Below are 20,771 nucleotides of genomic sequence, written 5' to 3' on the forward strand. Positions count from 1 at the left end.
TTTACAGTCTGGTTACAGGCAACTGGACAACAACCATCTCACTTGTATCGACTCATTATTAGCGCAAAGTCTGTTGTAAGTTATTACATGGTTTCTGATGTCTGATTTACACTCTGGTTACAGGCAACTGGACAACAACCATCTCACTTGTATCGACGCATTATTAGAGCAAAGTATGTTGCAAGTTATTACATGGCGTCTGATTTACACTCTGGTTACAGGCAACTAGACAACAACCATCTCACTTGTATCGACGCATTATTAGCGCAAAGTCTGTTGTAAGTTATTACATGGTTTCTGATGTCTGATTTACAGTCTGGTTACAGGCAACTGGACAACAACCATCTCACTTGTATCGACTCATTATTAGCGCAAAGTCTGTTGTAAGTTATTACATGGTTTCTGATGTCTGATTTACACTCTGGTTACAGGCAACTAGACAACAACCATCTCACTTGTATCGACGCATTATTAGCGCAAAGTCTGTTGTAAGTTATTACATGGCGTCTGATGTCTGATTTACACTCTGGTTACAGGCAACTAGACAACAACCATCTCACTTGTATCGACGAGGTCGCTGTCAGCAGCCTCAAGGAACTGGAGATCCTGTGAGTATCCTTCTGTGATCCTTTGTAATGTAATGATGTTTATTTTTCACAAAATTATGTCTTCGAGGTTATATTTAAATAAACATATTGTACTTTCTAAGATATACATGGAAGACCACTGGGATAGGAAGTATTTTTAATTTAATCAACACAATTGGATCAGCAGCAGTTTTTTATTGTCTTGGGTTGTAATAATTTTTGTTGGTGGCAGAATTTGCATTAAAGAACTAAAATCACATTTTTTTATGTCTTACATTAAAATTACATTTAAATTGGGAAAACAAAGAGCCTATGATTGGGAAAAAATTTATACCAATGACTGTCTAATTAACGTTCGGCTTGAAGCGCTCCTGTTATTTTGTTTGTACAATTGTGCAGGTTTCCAAATGCAGGAGGTCTGCAGAACTACAGCCTTTTCTTGAATAATGGAAGAATGTTTATACGGAGCCAGAAGACTCGATTGAGTCGTTGTGTACGACAGACGGGACTGGCACTGACGCCCACTATGACATGTCGACCCGGTGTCTCTGTCTTGTCGCCAAACTATAGGACAGAGAGAGGACGTCTCTATCCAGGACCCATCGCTCCCACTCCCACGTCTGGTCCTGGTCCTTGTGTTTGGGTGGACTTTACGATATCGCTTCCAGTTCCAGTCTTTGGTTATATAGTCGCGCGTTTCTCTGGTTTCAATGTCCCAATTTGTCATTGTTAGTCTCAGAGTTAGGTACAAGGTCTGGTTTTGTAAGAGGTTCCAATTTATTTTTCTTACTGAGTGATGAGGTTATCAAAAGAAAAAAGACGGAAATGAAGATATCAACAGCAGTTTAAATATTGTTTATCCGTTTTTATTATTTCCTTTGCATACCACAATTCTTCGTTTATACTACTGCCCAAAAGATATCTGCATAAAATGATATCTGATTAGAAAAGTAATTCACATCGTGGCAGTTTCACGTTGAATCATGAAGAGTTTCAAACAAGACGCCAAGGCCAGGAGCTGTGATCTGCAGAAGAAAGGTGTGAACAACATTCATCTATAATTATCTTTTCTGAATTTAAATTTGTAATCAGTCTATTAATTTTATTATCTAATTAGGAATTATAGGCTCTTTATTTATCAAGTAAGATAATTGTTCTTAAGAAATAAAAATCTCCCAATGCTCTCTTATGAGCTTAGTTTTCCCTCAGCTACCAAAATCATCCTTCAAAACAACTTCTTTATGGAAAAAGGAACTGACAAAATCTCGCTCGTCCATCTCTTACGGAGGTGCTTGTGTTCCTCCAGTCTTCTTTATCAAGGAATAACATTATTTTTCAGGTACTAAAATCTCATTCACTCTCCTCTCATAGAAATAAGGCCCTAGTGTTCTTACTGTTTCGGAAATGTATTGTTTTTCAAAGCATCTTCTGTACAAAGGGACAAAATTCTTCGTTAATGCTGGAAATCGGTCACTTCCCTCTCAGAAAGGTCAATTGTGTTCGTTCCCAATTACCCAAAATCACTTTTTTAATATCCGTTTGTGAACGTATCAGTTTGCAGTTCAGTTCGTTGGCAGTAACATAAATAGAAAAATAAGTTAAGAGTGATAGTGAAGTGAAAAGAGGAATGGAATGGTGTTTAGCTCGCTGGTACACAGTACACGAACCCATTCTATTCACCCAATTCTCTGTAACACGTAAGCTGGGTGAATGAATTCTATTTTATGTAGCTCCCACATCTCTGGTGAACTTTTGCAAAGGAAATGTTTATACAGGAATATCTTCTATAACACTTGTATGTATTTCTTTAAATTCATTATGCAGAGAAAGGGTCTCTGATTGTGTGGGCAGTCCTGTGTCAACCTCGTGGACTAATACTTTGTAAGTGAACACTGCAGTGTTGTTAGTTTAGTAGTAAAGAACTATCACTAGAATGTGCAGAGAAAGGGTGTCTGATTGTGTGGGCGCCCGAGTGGGCAGTCCTGTGTCAACCTCGTGGACTAATACTTTGTAAGTGAACACTGCAGTGTTGGAATTTTATTAGTAAAGAACTACCACTAGAATGTGCAGAGAAAGGGTCTCTGATTGTGTGGGCGCCCGAGTGGGCAGTCCTGTGTCAACCTCGTGGACTAATACTTTGTAAGTGAACACTGCAGTGTTGTTAGTTTAGTAGTAAAGAACTATCACTAGAATGTGCAGAGAAAGGGTGTCTGATTGTGTGGGCGCCCGAGTGGGCAGTCCTGTGTCAACCTCGTGGACTAATATTTTGATTTCCATTGTCACCCGGTTAATCAGTCCCTCCGCTTTACATAATGCTGACGTTCCTCACGCTCTTGTCGGCCGCTTATGCAAATACCGTCGCACCACAGCACCACACTGCCGTCACGCCGCGCTGCCGCCGCACAGAGGCTGCCCGACTGAAAGGAGCTGATTAAGGGATCCAGATCTTTGGACGTTTTCCAGTGCTCTCGTCGTGAATGGGGAATCAGCCGCAGGATTTATTGAGACGTGGGTAGTGTGGTGTGATACCGAACTGAATGGCTACTTAAGTTGGCTTAATACTCGCATTAGAGATTAAGTGTATGGTTCTGGCACAGGGTTTATTGCTCAACTAGTATTAGTCCGAAAACCGAGGGTTCGTGTACATTGTGTAACCACTGAACCTAACTTTTCAATAGATCTATGCAGGAATTTCTCCTACCGAAGAAGTCAAAGTTGTCAGCTGGGGTAGTTATGACGGTGGTGGGAATTGGAGGCCATATAAAGGTTAAACAGTTTAAACTACATTTTTTTTGTAATTTTCATACTTTTGAAAGATTATATTATAATGATATATACGCAGGTAAATAACCGGCAACCAATCAGGTAAAAAGCTACACGTATTTAACTGAAATTATTACTTGAACTCTTCTTATTTGATTTTTTGACGGTTGGTTAAAAGCGAGTAATGCAAAAAAATATTATCTCTAAAATTTCTCTTCAAAAATCTCTTTCTTATCCTGACCTTTCTTATATTAGTGCGGCTATAGATACATTTCTTCTTATGAGATTCTATATTGACTCTTCCAGATAATTTTTCTGATTAAGGTTTGTCACATTTCTTTGATTTTCAGATTACAGTTTTAAATATCTTTACGATCACATACTGATGACATTATAAATATTTACGAAAAATAAGCATCAATTAAATATGTAAATGGCAAAGACAGTGGTAAAACATAATACATTTTGTACGATATACAACAACTACACAGTACAGTACACAAAACAAAACCTTAAAAACCTCCTTAAGTAAAAGCAAAAAGTTTAAAATTAGCAAAAAAATTACTTGTCGCTCAGTAAAAGTGTTAACAAATTAAGCCTACTGAAAGGTAAGTTATAAAAAACAAAACATCTCAACAATAGAGGTTTACCATTCAAATCCAGTAATCAAGGGATTGAAGTACAAATGAAACCACTCCAAACAATTAATTGAATGGTTCGGTATGAAAGCGTCGAACTTTGGTTGAGCATTTAAAAGTTTTAATCCGTTGTCCCGGTTTTGTTAATACGGTGTTTACCTCGGGCCGGGGCAGCCCGCACTTGACGCGCGTAATGAGCAGAGTTTGCCGTCACTGCCCGTGGCTTGCCGCCGCTTTACAACTTTCCGCTCCTGTTCTTTGTACAACACTAACACAGTTTTGTTAATACGGTGTTTACCTCGGGCCGGGGCAGCCGCACTTGACGCGCGTAATGAGCAGAGTTTGCCGTCACTGCCCGTGGCTTGCCGGCGCTTTACAACTTTCCGCTCCTGTTCTTTGTACAACACTAACACAGTTTTGTTAATACGGTGTTTACCTCGGGCCGGGGCAGCCGCACTTGACGCGCGTAATGAGCAGAGTTTGCCGTCACTGCCCGTGGCTTGCCGGCGCTTTACAACTTTCCGCTCCTGTTCTGTGTACAACACTAACACAGTTTTGTTAATACGGTGTTTACCTCGGGCCGGGGCAGCCGCACTTGACGCGCGTAATGAGCAGAGATTGCCGTCACTGCCCGTGGCTTGCCGCCGCTTTACAACTTTCCGCTCCTGTTCTGTGTACAACACTAACACAGTTTTGTTAATACGGTGTTTACCTCGGGCCGGGGCAGCCGCACTTGACGCGCGTAATGAGCAGAGATTGCCGTCACTGCCCGTGGCTTGCCGGCGCTTTACAACTTTCCGCTCCTGTTCTGTGTACAACACTAACACAGTTTTGTTAATACGGTGGTTTACCTCGGGCCGGGGCAGCCGCACTTGACGCGCGTAATGAGCAGAGTTTGCCGTCACTGCCCGTGGCTTGCCGGCGCTTTACAACTTTCCGCTCCTGTTCTGTGTACAACACTAACACAGTTTTGTTAATACGGTGTTTACCTCGGGCCGGGGCAGCCGCACTTGACGCGCGTAATGAGCAGAGTTTGCCGTCACTGCCCGTGGCTTGCCGCCGCTTTACAACTTTCCGCTCCTGTTCTGTGTACAACACTAACACAGTTTTGTTAATACGGTGTTTACCTCGGGCCGGGGCAGCCGCACTTGACGCGCGTAATAAGCAGAGTATGCCGTCACAGCCCGTGGCTTGCCGCCGCTTTACAACTTTCCGCTCCTGTTCTGTGTACAACACTAACACAGTTTTGTTAATACGGTGTTTACCTCGGGCCGGGGCAGCCGCACTTGACGCGCGTAATGAGCAGAGTTTGCCGTCACTGCCCGTGGCTTGCCGCCGCTTTACAACTTTCCGCTCCTGTTCTGTGTACAACACTAACACAGTTTTGTTAATACGGTGTTTACCTCGGGCCGGGGCAGCCGCACTTGACGCGCGTAATAAGCAGAGTATGCCGTCACAGCCCGTGGCTTGCCGCCGCTTTACAACTTTCCGCTCCTGTTCTGTGTACAACACTAACACAGTTTTGTTAATACGGTGTTTACCTCGGGCCGGGGCAGCCCACACTTGCCGCGCGTAATGAGCAGAGTTTGCCGTCACTGCCCGTGGCTTGCCGGCGCTTTACAACTTTCCGCTCCTGTTCTGTGTACAACACTAACACAGTTTTGTTAATACGGTGTTTACCTCGGGCCGGGGCAGCCGCACTTGACGCGCGTAATGAGCAGAGATTGCCGTCACTGCCCGTGGCTTGCCGCCGCTTTACAACTTTCCGCTCCTGTTCTGTGTACAACACTAACACAGTTTTGTTAATACGGTGTTTACCTCGGGCCGGGGCAGCCGCACTTGACGCGCGTAATGAGCAGAGATTGCCGTCACTGCCCGTGGCTTGCCGGCGCTTTACAACTTTCCGCTCCTGTTCTGTGTACAACACTAACACAGTTTTGTTAATACGGTGGTTACCTCGGGCCGGGGCAGCCGCACTTGACGCGCGTAATGAGCAGAGTTTGCCGTCACTGCCCGTGGCTTGCCGGCGCTTTACAACTTTCCGCTCCTGTTCTGTGTACAACACTAACACAGTTTTGTTAATACGGTGTTTACCTCGGGCCGGGGCAGCCGCACTTGACGCGCGTAATGAGCAGAGTTTGCCGTCACTGCCCGTGGCTTGCCGCCGCTTTACAACTTTCCGCTCCTGTTCTGTGTACAACACTAACACAGTTTTGTTAATACGGTGTTTACCTCGGGCCGGGGCAGCCGCACTTGACGCGCGTAATAAGCAGAGTATGCCGTCACAGCCCGTGGCTTGCCGCCGCTTTACAACTTTCCGCTCCTGTTCTGTGTACAACACTAACACAGTTTTGTTAATACGGTGTTTACCTCGGGCCGGGGCAGCCCACACTTGCCGCGCGTAATGAGCAGAGTTTGCCGTCACTGCCCGTGGCTTGCCGGCGCTTTACAACTTTCCGCTCCTGTTCTGTGTACAACACTAACACAGTTTTGTTAATACGGTGTTTACCTCGGGCCGGGGCAGCCGCACTTGACGCGCGTAATGAGCAGAGTTTGCCGTCACTGCCCGTGGCTTGCCGCCGCTTTACAACTTTCCGCTCCTGTTCTGTGTACAACACTAACACAGTTTTGTTAATACGGTGTTTACCTCGGGCCGGGGCAGCCGCACTTGACGCGCGTAATGAGCAGAGTTTGCCGTCACTGCCCGTGGCTTGCCGCCGCTTTACAACTTTCCGCTCCTGTTCTGTGTACAACACTAACACAGTTTTGTTAATACGGTGGTTACCTCGGGCCGGGGCAGCCGCACTTGACGCGCGTAATGAGCAGAGTATGCCGTCACAGCCCGTGGCTTGCCGCCGCTTTACAACTTTCCGCTCCTGTTCTGTGTACAACACTAACACAGTTTTGTTAATACGGTGTTTACCTCGGGCCGGGGCAGCCGCACTTGACGCGCGTAATGAGCAGAGTTTGCTGTCACAGCCCGTGGCTTGCCGCCGCTTTACAACTTTCCGCTCCTGTTCTGTGTACAACACTAACACAGTTTTGTTAATACGGTGTTTACCTCGGGCCGGGGCAGCCGCACTTGACGCGCGTAATGAGCAGAGTTTGCCGTCACTGCCCGTGGCTTGCCGGCGCTTTACAACTTTCCGCTCCTGTTCTGTGTACAACACTAACACAGTTTTGTTAATACGGTGTTTACCTCGGGCCGGGGCAGCCCACACTTGCCGCGCGTAATGAGCAGAGTTTGCCGTTACTGCCCGTGGCTTGCCGGCGCTTTACAACTTTCCGCTCCTGTTCTGTGTACAACACTAACACAGTTTTGTTAATACGGTGTTTACCTCGGGCCGGGGCAGCCGCACTTGACGCGCGTAATGAGCAGAATTTGCCGTCACTGCCCGTGGCTTGCCGGCGCTTTACAACTTTCCGCTCCTGTTCTGTGTACAACACTAACACAGTTTTGTTAATACGGTGTTTACCTCGGGCCGAGGCAGCCCACACTTGACGCGCGTAATGAGCAGAGTTTGCCGTCACTGCCCGTGGCTTGCCGCCGCTTTACAACTTTCCGCTCCTGTTCTGTGTACAACACTAACACAGTTTTGTTAATACGGTGTTTACCTCGGGCCGGGGCAGCCGCACTTGACGCGCGTAATGAGCAGAGATTGCCGTCACTGCCCGTGGCTTGCCGGCGCTTTACAACTTTCCGCTCCTGTTCTGTGTACAACACTAACACAGTTTTGTTAATACGGTGTTTACCTCGGGCCGGGGCAGCCCACACTTGCCGCGCGTAATGAGCAGAGTATGCCGTCACTGCCCGTGGCTTGCCGGCGCTTTACAACTTTCCGCTCCTGTTCTGTGTACAACACTAACACAGTTTTGTTTAATACGGTGGTTACCTCGGGCCGGGGCAGCCCACACTTGCCGCGCGTAATGAGCAGAGATTGCCGTCACTGCCCGTGGCTTGCCGCCGCGCCGCTTTACAACTTTCCGCTCCTGTTCTGTGTACGACACTAACACAGTTTGAACGTGCTTAGTTCCTAACGTGAACTTTATTTGTTGCTAGTAATCGTCTAGGTGTATAGTAAAGCCCAGGTTAAGTTTGCTGTAGGAGTTGATTATTTCTAAGGAAAACTTTATTTTATTCCCGAAATGTTTATGTGGATGAAAAAGACGTTCTTATACACGAGTTACATGAATGTTTTAGTTATTTTTATACAGACAGTTAGTTTTAGTTTACTGTTCTTTAGTTTTTAGACAGCTTATTATAAATCAATATTGCAATGAACGTTGAATAAGTGTTCAATGAGGATGGAATAATTTGGCAATAACTTATATACAAGTTTCAAGGCTTATTCAAGTAATCTTCATCGTAAAATAAATGACGAAAAAAAGGATATATATATATATATATATATATATATATATATATATATATATATATATATATATATATATAAGAGTAGGAAGAAATTTTAAGATGGGCGCTACAATGCAGTCTTCGTGCAGTTTCTGTAGCTGTGGACCGTTTATTGAAGTGCATACTGCTGTCAGAACCAAAAACCTGTTCTCGAGTAACCATTTTAAACTCTTTATGAATATGAATGTTTTGAGCCTTTCCCCCTTAGAGATTTACAAGCCCCGATCCATTGTTATAAGACTTGGGATTGTATTAAATACTCAGAGCATTGAACAAATCACAATTATTCACGTGTCAACTGCCAATATTTATTACAATGGAAAGAAGCAGGACTGATCCCAAAATGTCTTTTAAAATCACACTAGTAGCTAAGCTTTACATACTAGAGTAAATTTAAAGCAAATTATACTTTTCCATTTTATACAGTTTTGGTTTTACAAAAAAGACATGAAGACGTGTTTTTATTTTAGTTATGTATATGAAAGGTTATGTTTTTGGGCACTCTAACTAGATCTCAGGATATCCCAAATAGATCCACAACGCAAAATATTGTTAGTATAAATATCAATCACTCAAGTTATTTGTCCTTGCTGCAAAGCTGCCAGGGGAGTTATTTTTACTTCCTCCACTTTGTGAAGTTTTTGGAAAAATATGAGAAATCATACTCGGTTTAATAGACGGATATAATTTACAAGAAAGACCGGAAAGAAGGTGTGAATTGAGACGTTAACCTCATTGTCCTGCCTCGGCGCGCCGGTGTCCCGGAAGCCAAGATATCCGAGACGAATACGGAACTTTCTCCTGATATTGGCTATAAAGGCGTCGACGCCCCTGGCTACTTACTCCTACAGGGTCACGGTCAGAAGTAGTCTCGGATTAGGTATATTATCGAGTCGGAAGAGGTCTAATTGTTTATTGAACTGGTGCTTGGGTGGTCCCAGATATCTGATTGGGATGACTTTCAAACTTTTTGTGTAAGTCAAGTCTTCATCCATCAGCCTGAACATTATAGTAAACTTTCGAATTGTTTTAAAATAAAGACCCTATCAACTTATCATCACCGTACAACAATAAGGCACTGGGTCTGTTTGGCTCTAGGAATCCCAAAACAGTTTAAACGAGCTTATATTTTACTGCCAAGTCATTGGTGCACTGATTCATTGTATAATGAAGAGTGCTACCTGAGTGTCTTAATGCATCCCCCATACACAACCATCTAGTATTCAGTTTTAACGTTTTGTGGATTTCTTTAATAATCTTTTGAAGCATTCTTGATTTCAAAAATGTCTTAATTTCAAAGCCATTTCTAATTGGAATGCAATGTACCATAAATACGTCTTGAGGTCAGTGATTGTAATTGCGAGAACTCTGCGCATGCTCTTGTTTCTCGTAGTATTAAACCTAAAGGTTCGTAAAACCTCATCACCGTGAAGTGTCCCTTCACACTGCATAGCGGCTGAAGGAGATTCCTCATTGTCACCTAAGAATTTGAGTTAATTTATTAAGCGTAAGTAACCAGAATGCGAACTTTGTTTCGGTCGTGACATTTTCATAAAATGAGAAATGTTTCAAAATGTTATTCATTTACTGCCTTACATTTCAGTTAAGGGCCTGATTAGGCTAAGTTTTTTTAGAAATATATTCCGCCAATTTCTGTAGGCTGCCGAAGCCCATGCCATCGGCTACAAATAACTCAGGAATTATGACTCAATCCATCAGTAGAGACTGAATTTACATTTAACGATCTTGTAATACTCGTAATGCTCAATGAATTGGCTATAAGCTTTCCGTAATAACCGTAGCCATTCATTAACTTCATGAAGTACAAAATTATAAGCACAGTCATAATTAGCGTCTGTGTGTTTTTGTGTTGCACTCTCTACAGCCTTATATACAGTGCCTCAGATCACTTGTAAACTAATAGATTAGGCCTATCATATCTAATATTTTTCAATGTAGTATTTCACCTCAATATTTACTCACGTCTCACGCGCTTCCATTCGAGTCATCACTTACACTGCCATATATCCATCGTGTCGAACTATCGATATTCTCTTGGTAATAGATTAGACCTAGCTTATATAATATTAACAACGTAGTATTCGAGTCTTCACTTACACTGCCATATATCCATCGTGTCGAACTATCGATATTCTCTTGGTAATAGATTAGACCTAGCTTATATAATATTAACAACGTAGTATTCGAGTTTTCACTTACACTGCCATATATCCATCGTGTCGAACTATCGATATTCTCTTGGTAATAGATTAGGCCTAGCATATCTAATATTCTTCAATGTAGTATTTCACCTCAATATTTACTCACGTCTCACGCGCTTCCATTCGAGTCATCACTTACACTGCCATATATCCATCGTGTCGAACTATCGATATTCTCTTGGTAATATATTAGACCTAGCATATATAATATTAACAACGTAGTATTCGAGTCATCGCTTACACTGCCATATATCCATCGTGTTGAACTATCGATATTCTCTTGGTAGAAGATTAGACCTAGCTTATATAATATTAACAACGTAGTATTCGAATCATCACTTACACTGCCATATATCCATCGTGTTGAACTATCGATATTCTCTTGGTAATAGATTAGGCCTAGCATATCTAATATTCTTCAATGTAGTATTTCACCTCAATATTTACTCACGTCTCACGCGCTTCCATTCGAGTCATCACTTACACTGCCATATATATCCATCGTGTCGAACTATCGATATTCTCTTGGTAATAGATTAGACCTAGCATATCTAATATTCTTCAATGTAGTATTTCACCTCAATATTTACTCACGTCTCACGCGCTTCCATTCGAGTCATCACTTACACTGCCATATATATCCATCGTGTCGAACTATCGATATTCTCTTGGTAATAGATTAGACCTAGCATATATAATATTAACAACGTAGTATTCGAGTCATCACTTACACTGCCATATATCCATCATGTCGAACTATCGATATTCTCTTGGTAATAGATTAGACCTAGCATATATAATATTAACAACGTAGTATTCGAGTCATCACTTACACTGTCATATATCAATCGTGTTGAACTATCGATATTCTCTTGGTAATAGATTAGACCTAGCATATATAATATTAACAACGTAGTATTCGAGTCATCACTTACACTGCCATATATCCATCGTGTTGAACTATCGATATTCTCTTGGTAGAAGATTAGACCTAGCTTATATAATATTAACAACGTAGTATTCGAGTCATCACTTACACTGCCATATATCCGTCGTGGCGAACTATCGATATTCTCTTAGTAATAGATTAGGCCTAGCATATCTAATATTCTTTAACGTAGTATTCGAGTCATCACTTACACTTCCATATATCCATCGTGTCGTGCTATCGACATTCTCTTGGTATTTTATTGATATGTACCACTAACAATCTTCCGTTATTGCACCACACTGCCATATATCCATCGTGTCGAACTATCGACATTCTCTGGTATTTGATTGTTATGTATCACTAACAATCTTCCGTCATTGCACCACACTGCCATATATCCATCGTGTCGAACTATCGACATTCTCTTGGTATTTGATTGTTATGTACCACTAACAATCTTCCGTCATTGCACCACACTGCCATATATCCATCGTGTCGAACTATCGACATTCTCTGGTATTTGATTTTTATGTATCACTAACAATCTTCCGTCATTGCACCACACTGCCATATATCCATCGTGTCGAACTATCGACATTCTCTGGTATTTGATTGTTATGTACCACTAACAATCTTCCGTCATTGCACCACACTGCCATATATCCATCGTGTCGAACTATCGACATTCTCTGGTATTTGATTGTTATGTATCACTAACAATCTTCCGTCATTGCACCACACTGCTATATATCCATCGTGTCGAACTATCGACATTCTCTTGGTATTTTATTGATATGTACCACTAACAATCTTCCGTCATTGCACCACACTGCCATATATCCATCGTGTCGAACTATCGACATTCTCTGGTATTTGATTGTTATGTACCACTAACAATCTTCCGTCATTGCACCACACTGCCATATATCCATCGTGTCGAACTATCGACATTCCCTTGGTATTTTATTGATATGTACCACTAACAATCTTCCGTCATTGCACCACACTGCTATATATCCATCGTGTCGAACTATCGACATTCTCTTGGTATTTTATTGATATGTACCACTAACAATCTTCCGTCATTGCACCACACTGCCATATATCCATCGTGTCGAACTATCGACATTCTCTTGGTATTTTATTGATATGTACCACTAACAATCTTCCGTCATTGCACCACACTGCCATATATCCATCGTGTCGAACTATCGACATTCTCTGGTATTTGATTGTTATGTACCACTAACAATCTCCCGGCATTCCTCCACCAGAGTATGAGCTTGCTCTATAACTTACTGTACGGTACTTAAATATAGTTACACCTTGTTTCGGCTGGAGTAAACTTTACTCTTAGATGAATTACAAGGGTATTACACAAAAATTTTGAGCTGTTGCCGATGCCAAATAATAATTTTTTGGGTAATGACACATGCATATTTTTATATCGGACTGGTAATAACGTGGAATACACCCTTACGCAAGTTTGATATATGTTATATTTTGAGATTTTATTCAGGATGACGGGCAAAATGAGAATTTGAGGGATTGGCTGAGGGGTGGGAGTGACAGTTCTCGGGAACAAGGTTGGCTCACTCATCGTTCAGCAGACGTTAGACCCACTTAGAGTGACGGCTCGCTCAGCAGAACTTCCTCAGATTGAGTTCACTTGGAGTTTGTCCAGGACAATTGGATTGGCTGAGGGGTGGGAGTGACAGTTCTCGGGAACAAGGTTGGCTCACTCATCGTTCAGCAGACGTTAGACCCACTTAGAGTGACGGGTCGCTCAGCAGAACTTCCTCAGATTGAGTTCACTTGGAGTTTGTCCAGGACAATTGGATTGGCTGAGGGGTGGGAGTGACAGTTCTCGGGAACAAGGTTGGCTCACTCATCGTTCAGCAGACGTTAGACCCACTTAGAGTGACGGCTCGCTCAGCAGAACTTCCTCAGATTGAGTTCACTTGGAGTTTGTCCAGGACAATTGGATTGGCTGAGGGGTGGGAGTGACAGTTCTCGGGAACAAGGTTGGCTCACTCATCGTTCAGCAGACGTTAGACCCACTTAGAGTGACGGCTCGCTCAGCAGAACTTCCTCAGATTGAGTTCACTTGGAGTTTGTCCAGGACAATTGGATTGGCTGAGGGGTGGGAGTGACAGTTCTCGGGAACAAGGTTGGCTCACTCATCGTTCAGCAGACGTTAGACCCACTTAGAGTGACAGCTCGCTCAGCAGAACTTCCTCAGATTGAGTTCACTTGGAGTTTGTCCAGGACAATTGGATTCAAATGACGTAGAAGTTTACGACCCAACAGCTGTTGCAAGCACTATTGTGCTATCTCACTATGTTCAAATATCAATCCTTCAATTTGGAATTACAGTTTTATGTTTATTTATATTATAATATTAATGATTATTTTAAGCTTGGCATTGCTAAAGAAACTAATGTTTTTCGTTTGGTTATGAAAAGTGCAATGTGGTTACATAGTATTTTTAATTTAACAAAACTTTCTCGTGTAAAATTGAAATTTATTAACATTTGAAGTGTTCAGAGAAAGACGTAAACCTTAGCAATTAGCATTGGTATAGCTCTACTTAATTGTAAATACATCAATAATCAAGAAATGGAAAGCAGCGATGCTAAAAATAAAAGTAACGGGATATTTAAGATTTGGTAATTTCAACTGGTTTTGGCCTCGTGCCTAATGCAACCTAAGCCTACTGGATACATGTACTATATTCGACCATCATTTAATGTTATTGCGTAGACAAGGGATGGAATATGAGTGAGATCAGGCCTACTTAGTGGTGTTTTATTTTGTAATCGCGCATGATGTACATTGCATGACAATGTGTTGTGACCAATGGAAGAATCAAATCAAATCAGTTTTATTGCAGCGACAATACTCAATAGTACATTGTATAGCAGACGTCACAGATTTTAATCTAAAATTTCCTACATTCATACAAAAAAATTCTCATTCGCACATTTAATTTTACAATTGGGAAGATAGGATGGGTGCGGAGGTGAAGAGTTTGATATTCAAATGCAGGTATCTGGTAACAGGAACATTCCGATATAGTACATTGCGCTTGGTGCAGTGAATTAGGTTGCGCGGAGAAAGATTCTACATTTATACTTAAGTTACTGGAATAATATTACGGCATACCTCGCAGTCATAATAATCGGGATGAAAATAGGGCAATTACAGTCCTTTATTTAAAGCATATTCAGTTTATCGAAACAACCACATGGATTCAAGAATAATGTTGCCATTATTGACGTTCTTTTATTGATATTTTATATCGTATTCCTTCTTCTACAAACACGTTACAGCAGATGAATCTGTCAAAGTCACCTCGACGGTGATAACTTTTAAAATGCTGCTCCAAGATAAGTTCCTCAGAGGAAGCAGAAACGATAAAGGAACAATTTACTTTCTTAAAGGAGACAATTTATTATTTTTATGCCATTAAGTCTCGGCCGAGTTTTTGAACACATAAATAATGGCGCCCCCCGCCTTAAGCCGACGCCACAAACAAGTTTATTGTTTTACGAGCGAATATATTTACTCGCGTCGCTTTCTCGAAATAGAAATGTTTATCATAGGGAGCGCTGATTTAAAATTATTGCCAGTGTTTTGTACGGTTTTCTACCAGACGGGACGAATTTATTAGCGTTATTCTCAACTGCAGTTTCATTGCTAGTATTTTGTTTTACACCTTTCATGTCTTAGTTATTCTAGTCCCTTATTTTCAACGTAACTATTATTTTTACTCAGCGTTTTAATATGAAATTATTGTTCAGATATTTGTTGTTTTTACGTTAACTTTAAGTTGTGTTTTCAAACTATACCATTGTAATATATGTGTCATATACAATAAATTGTCCTTTAAAACTGAAAATTAATACCATGTGTGTTGCAAGGTACAAAATACATGTTTAATTACTTTCCAAACAACAGTGCTGAATGTTTTGTGTATCCAATAATGTTGAAAACACTTACTATTTATCACTGATAGAAAATGTGTGAAATAGAAAGAATAAGCAGGAAAATACGTATATACCATACTATACTAGTATATACCATACTATACTAGTATATACCATACTATACTAGTATATACCATACTATACTAGTATATACCATACTATACTAGTATATACCATACTATACTAGTATATACCATACTATACTAGTATATACCATACTATACTAGTATATACCATACTATACTAGTATATACCATACTATACTAGTATATACCATACTATACTAGTATATACCATACTATACTAGTATATACCATACTATACTAGTATATACCATACTATACTAGTATATACCATACTATATACTATACTAGTATATACCATACTATACTAGTATATACCATACTATACTAGTATATACCATACTCGTAAATACTTGCTTTCTGAAGTTGAACATTTGTGGAACGGATATTATACACATGAACGGCATCCTTAGTCTAACACTAGCTACATAGTTTTATATATTGTGAACATGATATTATACACGTAAACGACATTTAACACATAGTCTAACACTAGCTACATAGTTTTATATATTGTGAACATGATATTATACACGTAAACGACATTTAACACATAGTCTAACACTAGCTACATAGTTTTATATATTGTGAACATGATATTATACACATAAACGACATTTAACACATAGTCTAACACTAGCTACATAGTTTTATATATTGTGAACATGATATTATACACATAAACGACATTTAACACATAGTCTAACACTAGCTACATAGTTTTATATATTGTGAACATGATATTATACACATAAACGACATTTAACACATAGTCTAACACTAGCTACATAGTTTTATATATTGTGAACATGATATTATACACATAAACGACATTTAACACATAGTCTAACACTAGCTACATAGTTTTATATATTGTGAACATGATATTATACACATAAACGACATTTAACACATAGTCTAACACTAGCTACATAGTTTTATATATTGTGAACATGATATTATACACATAAACGACATTTAACACATAGTCTAACACTAGGCTACATATTTTTATATATTGTGAACATGATATTATACACATAAACGACATTTAACACATAGTCTAACACTAGCTACATAGTTTTATATATTGTGAACATGATATACACATAAACGACATTTAACACATAGTCTAACACTAGACTACATAGTTTTATATATTGTGAAAATGATATTATACACATAAACGACATTTTACACATAGTCTAACACTAGGCTACATAGTTTTATATATTGTGAAAATGATATTATACACATAAACGACATTTTACACATAGTCTAACACTAGGCTACATAGTTTTATATATTGTGAAAATGATATTATACACATAAACGACATTTTACACATAGTCTAACACTAGACTACATAGTTTTATATATGGTGAAAATGATATTATACACATAAACGACATTTAACACATAGTCTAACACTAGCTACATAGTTTTATATATTGTGAACATGATATTATACACATAAACGACATTTAACACATAGTCTAACACTAGCTACATAGTTTTATATATTGTGAACATGATATTATACACATAAACGACATTTAACACATAGTCTAACACTAGCTACATAGTTTTATATATTGTGAACATGATATTATACACATAAACGACATTTAACACATAGTCTAACACTAGCTACATAGTTTTATATATTGTGAACATGATATTATACACATAAACGACATTTAACACATAGTCTAACACTAGGCTACATATTTTTATATATTGTGAACATGATATTATACACATAAACGACATTTAACACATAGTCTAACACTAGCTACATAGTTTTATATATTGTGAACATGATATTATACACATAAACGACATTTAACACATAGTCTAACACTAGGCTACATAGTTTTATATATTGTGAAAATGATATTATACACATAAACGACATTTTTACACATAGTCTAACACTAGGCTACATAGTTTTATATATTGTGAAAATGATATTATACACATAAACGACATTTTACACATAGTCTAACACTAGGACTACATAGTTTTATATATGGTGAAAATGATATTATACACATTAAACGACATTTAACACATAGTCTAACACTAGGCTACATAGTTTTATATATTGTGAACATGATATTATACACATAAACGACATTTAACACATAGTCTAACACTAGCTACATAGTTTTATATATTGTGAACATGATATTATACACATAAACGACATTTAACACATAGTCTAACACTAGCTACATAGTTTTTATATATTGTGAACATGATATTATACACATAAACGACATTTAACACATAGTCTAACACTAGCTACATAGTTTTATATATTGTGAACATGATATTATACACATAAACGACATTTAACACATAGTCTAACACTAGGCTACATATTTTTATATATTGTGAACATGATATTATACACATAAACGACATTTAACACATAGTCTAACACTAGCTACATAGTTTTATATATTGTGAACATGATATTATACACATAAACGACATTTAACACATAGTCTAACACTAGACTACATAGTTTTATATATTGTGAAAATGATATTATACACATAAACGACATTTTACACATAGTCTAACACTAGACTACATAGTTTTATATATTGTGAACATGATATTATACACATAAACGACATTTTACACATAGTCTAACACTAGGCTACATAGTTTTATATATTGTGAAAATGATATTATACACATTAATGACATTTTACACATAGTCTAACACTAGGCTACATAGTTTTATATATTGTGAACATGATATTATACACATAAACGACATTTTACACATAGTCTAACACTAGACTACATAGTTTTATATATTGTGAACATGATATTATACACATAAACGACATTTTACACATAGTCTAACACTAGGCTACATAGTTTTATATATTGTGAACATGATATTATACACATGATAGTCTAACACTAGACTACATAGTTTTATATATTGTGAACATGATATTATACACATAAACGACATTTTACACATAGTCTAACACTAGACTACATAGTTTTATATATTGTGAAAATGATATTATACACATAAACGACATTTTACACATAGTCTAACACTAGGCTACATAGTTTTATATATTGTGAAAATGATATTATACACATTAATGACATTTTACACATAGTCTAACACTAGACTACATAGTTCTATATATGGTGAAAAGGATATTATACACATGAACGGCATCTATAATCTAATACTAGACATCATAGTTTTATATATCGTGTATTTTGTGGTACTCGTACCTGTATCGGCTATATTTCGCCGTTCTTTTATCTTATATTATCTTCGAAGCTGCCATTTATTTTATTTTGTATCGTTTGCCATGTCTTGTCATATTAAATCTGCTGTAAATAAATTAATAATTATTTGATTTAAATAATTTTAATATAATTAGATCTACGATAAAATCAATTAAAATGTTGTTCTTGTATTTGTTTAGTAAAATTGCAGATTATAGACATTGTATAAACAAAACGTTTTAGCGGCCGTTATTTTGAGAGTATTACATTTCATATCATAATGTTTTAAAATTAACTTGCGATGTTATCGTAAATAATTGAATCAAATTTGGTAGGATGTAATTTATTTGTTTAATAGATATGATTCTTTTATAAAAACGCACACACACACATACAGACTGACAGATGGGAAACTAAGCATCGTAGACCCGTTTTCATATGGTGAAATGTGTTTGTCTTGACCCGAGCAATAAAGTGATGTACCTTGTCCAGAGAGTTACGGGACACTCTGCTTGTCCAGAGAGTTACGGGACACTCTGCAGTCATTAAAGTCCCAGAGTCTTGTGTAGACAAAGACTAACAAGTAGATTGTGTTAAATAGTGTGAGACGTTGGCATCAAGTGTTAACAAATCGCTTGTTTAATGTTCACTTTTTATAATTGATTCCGGAAACGTTTTCTTGAGAGTTAAGCAAAAAAACATATACTGCGTGCTTTTATAAAACTTCAAGTACCTGTATGATACAACGTACCTACGCACTATATACTCAATGCAGTAACCCAATTGAGCCACCCTGCCGAGGTGTATTATAAATGTGTTCCCTTCCCAATAATCCATTTTTCTCCGTTACGCTTCGTCTCCGGTACGCTGTCAAATTGGCACCGACGCGGCGTGGCTGTATATTGCGGCATGGCAGCGGCACGGCGTTGTCTGTCTCCCTCTCATATTGCAAACAAGCCGAGGGGAAAGAACGGCATAATTTGACGCAGAGTTGATATTTATGGGTTTTATTGATTCCGCGACAACCAGCCTTACAAAGCCGCTATGAGAATGAATTACTTGCGTCGCGTAGCGGACGACAAGACGCGGGGCAGCGCGGCGCGGCGGTGTGATTCATGGCTCTTACCGGTCTGCCTGTAACTGACTAACTTTTCAAACGTGCAGTATGAATTTTGGGACGAATTACAAACATTTTCAAAAATTTTACATAAAAAGTATTTTTATACGTATATACTCCAGGTGGCGATCTGATGGAGGTCGAGGATTACACTTACTGCTCACTAACATTGTCGCCCTAGGTCCATAGAGTACCTGACTTCTTCAATATAGAATGCTGACACTTTAGTCGGTGGTGGTTGATTCGTACGTACTATACAGGAACGTCGTCATCTAAGATAGTAAGAGTCTTACGATTTATCTCAAACGAATAAAAATGCTATAACTGAAGTTTCTTAAATTATTTATAGTTGTTGCTTTTTGTAATATTTGTTGCTTTTGTAAGTAATAAGCGTTTAACGTTCTATACACTCCTTAATAAAATAGATTACAATTAACTGAGCCTTAAGGACGATCAATGTCTATTCTGGAGTTTCAGTGATGCAGAAATGAACATGCTCTTCAAAGTTGTGTTATTTCTATCATTATAAAGTTTAGTTTTGATCGTCCTGTGAAGTTTAAATATTTCTTCTGAACCCATTCTACGATAAATGTCTATTCTGGAGTTTCAGTGATGCAGAAATGAACATGCTCTTCAAAGTTGTGTTATTTCTATCATTATAAAGTTTAGTTTTGATCGTCCTGTGAAGTTTAAATATTTCTGCTGAATCCATTCTACGATAAATGTCTACTTTTCAATCTTAAAATTTGTTTAG

General features: G+C 38.8%; 1 protein-coding gene across 7 annotated transcripts in view; it reads left to right on the forward strand.

Moving 5' to 3' along the window:
• The window catches only part of LOC124353249 (protein slit), a 697,541-nt gene that overhangs the window by 575,194 nt on the left and 101,576 nt on the right, over positions 1-20,771 (forward strand). For all 7 annotated transcript variants that reach the window (XM_046803175.1, XM_046803178.1, XM_046803176.1 and 4 more), the window contains one exon: positions 537-608. In XM_046803175.1, the coding sequence (XP_046659131.1) occupies positions 537-608 (72 nt within the window). The remainder of the gene's footprint in view (positions 1-536; positions 609-20,771) is intronic.

The sequence above is a fragment of the Homalodisca vitripennis genome, chromosome 1 (genome assembly GCF_021130785.1).
Source record: "Homalodisca vitripennis isolate AUS2020 chromosome 1, UT_GWSS_2.1, whole genome shotgun sequence".
NCBI lineage: Eukaryota > Metazoa > Arthropoda > Insecta > Hemiptera > Cicadellidae > Homalodisca > Homalodisca vitripennis.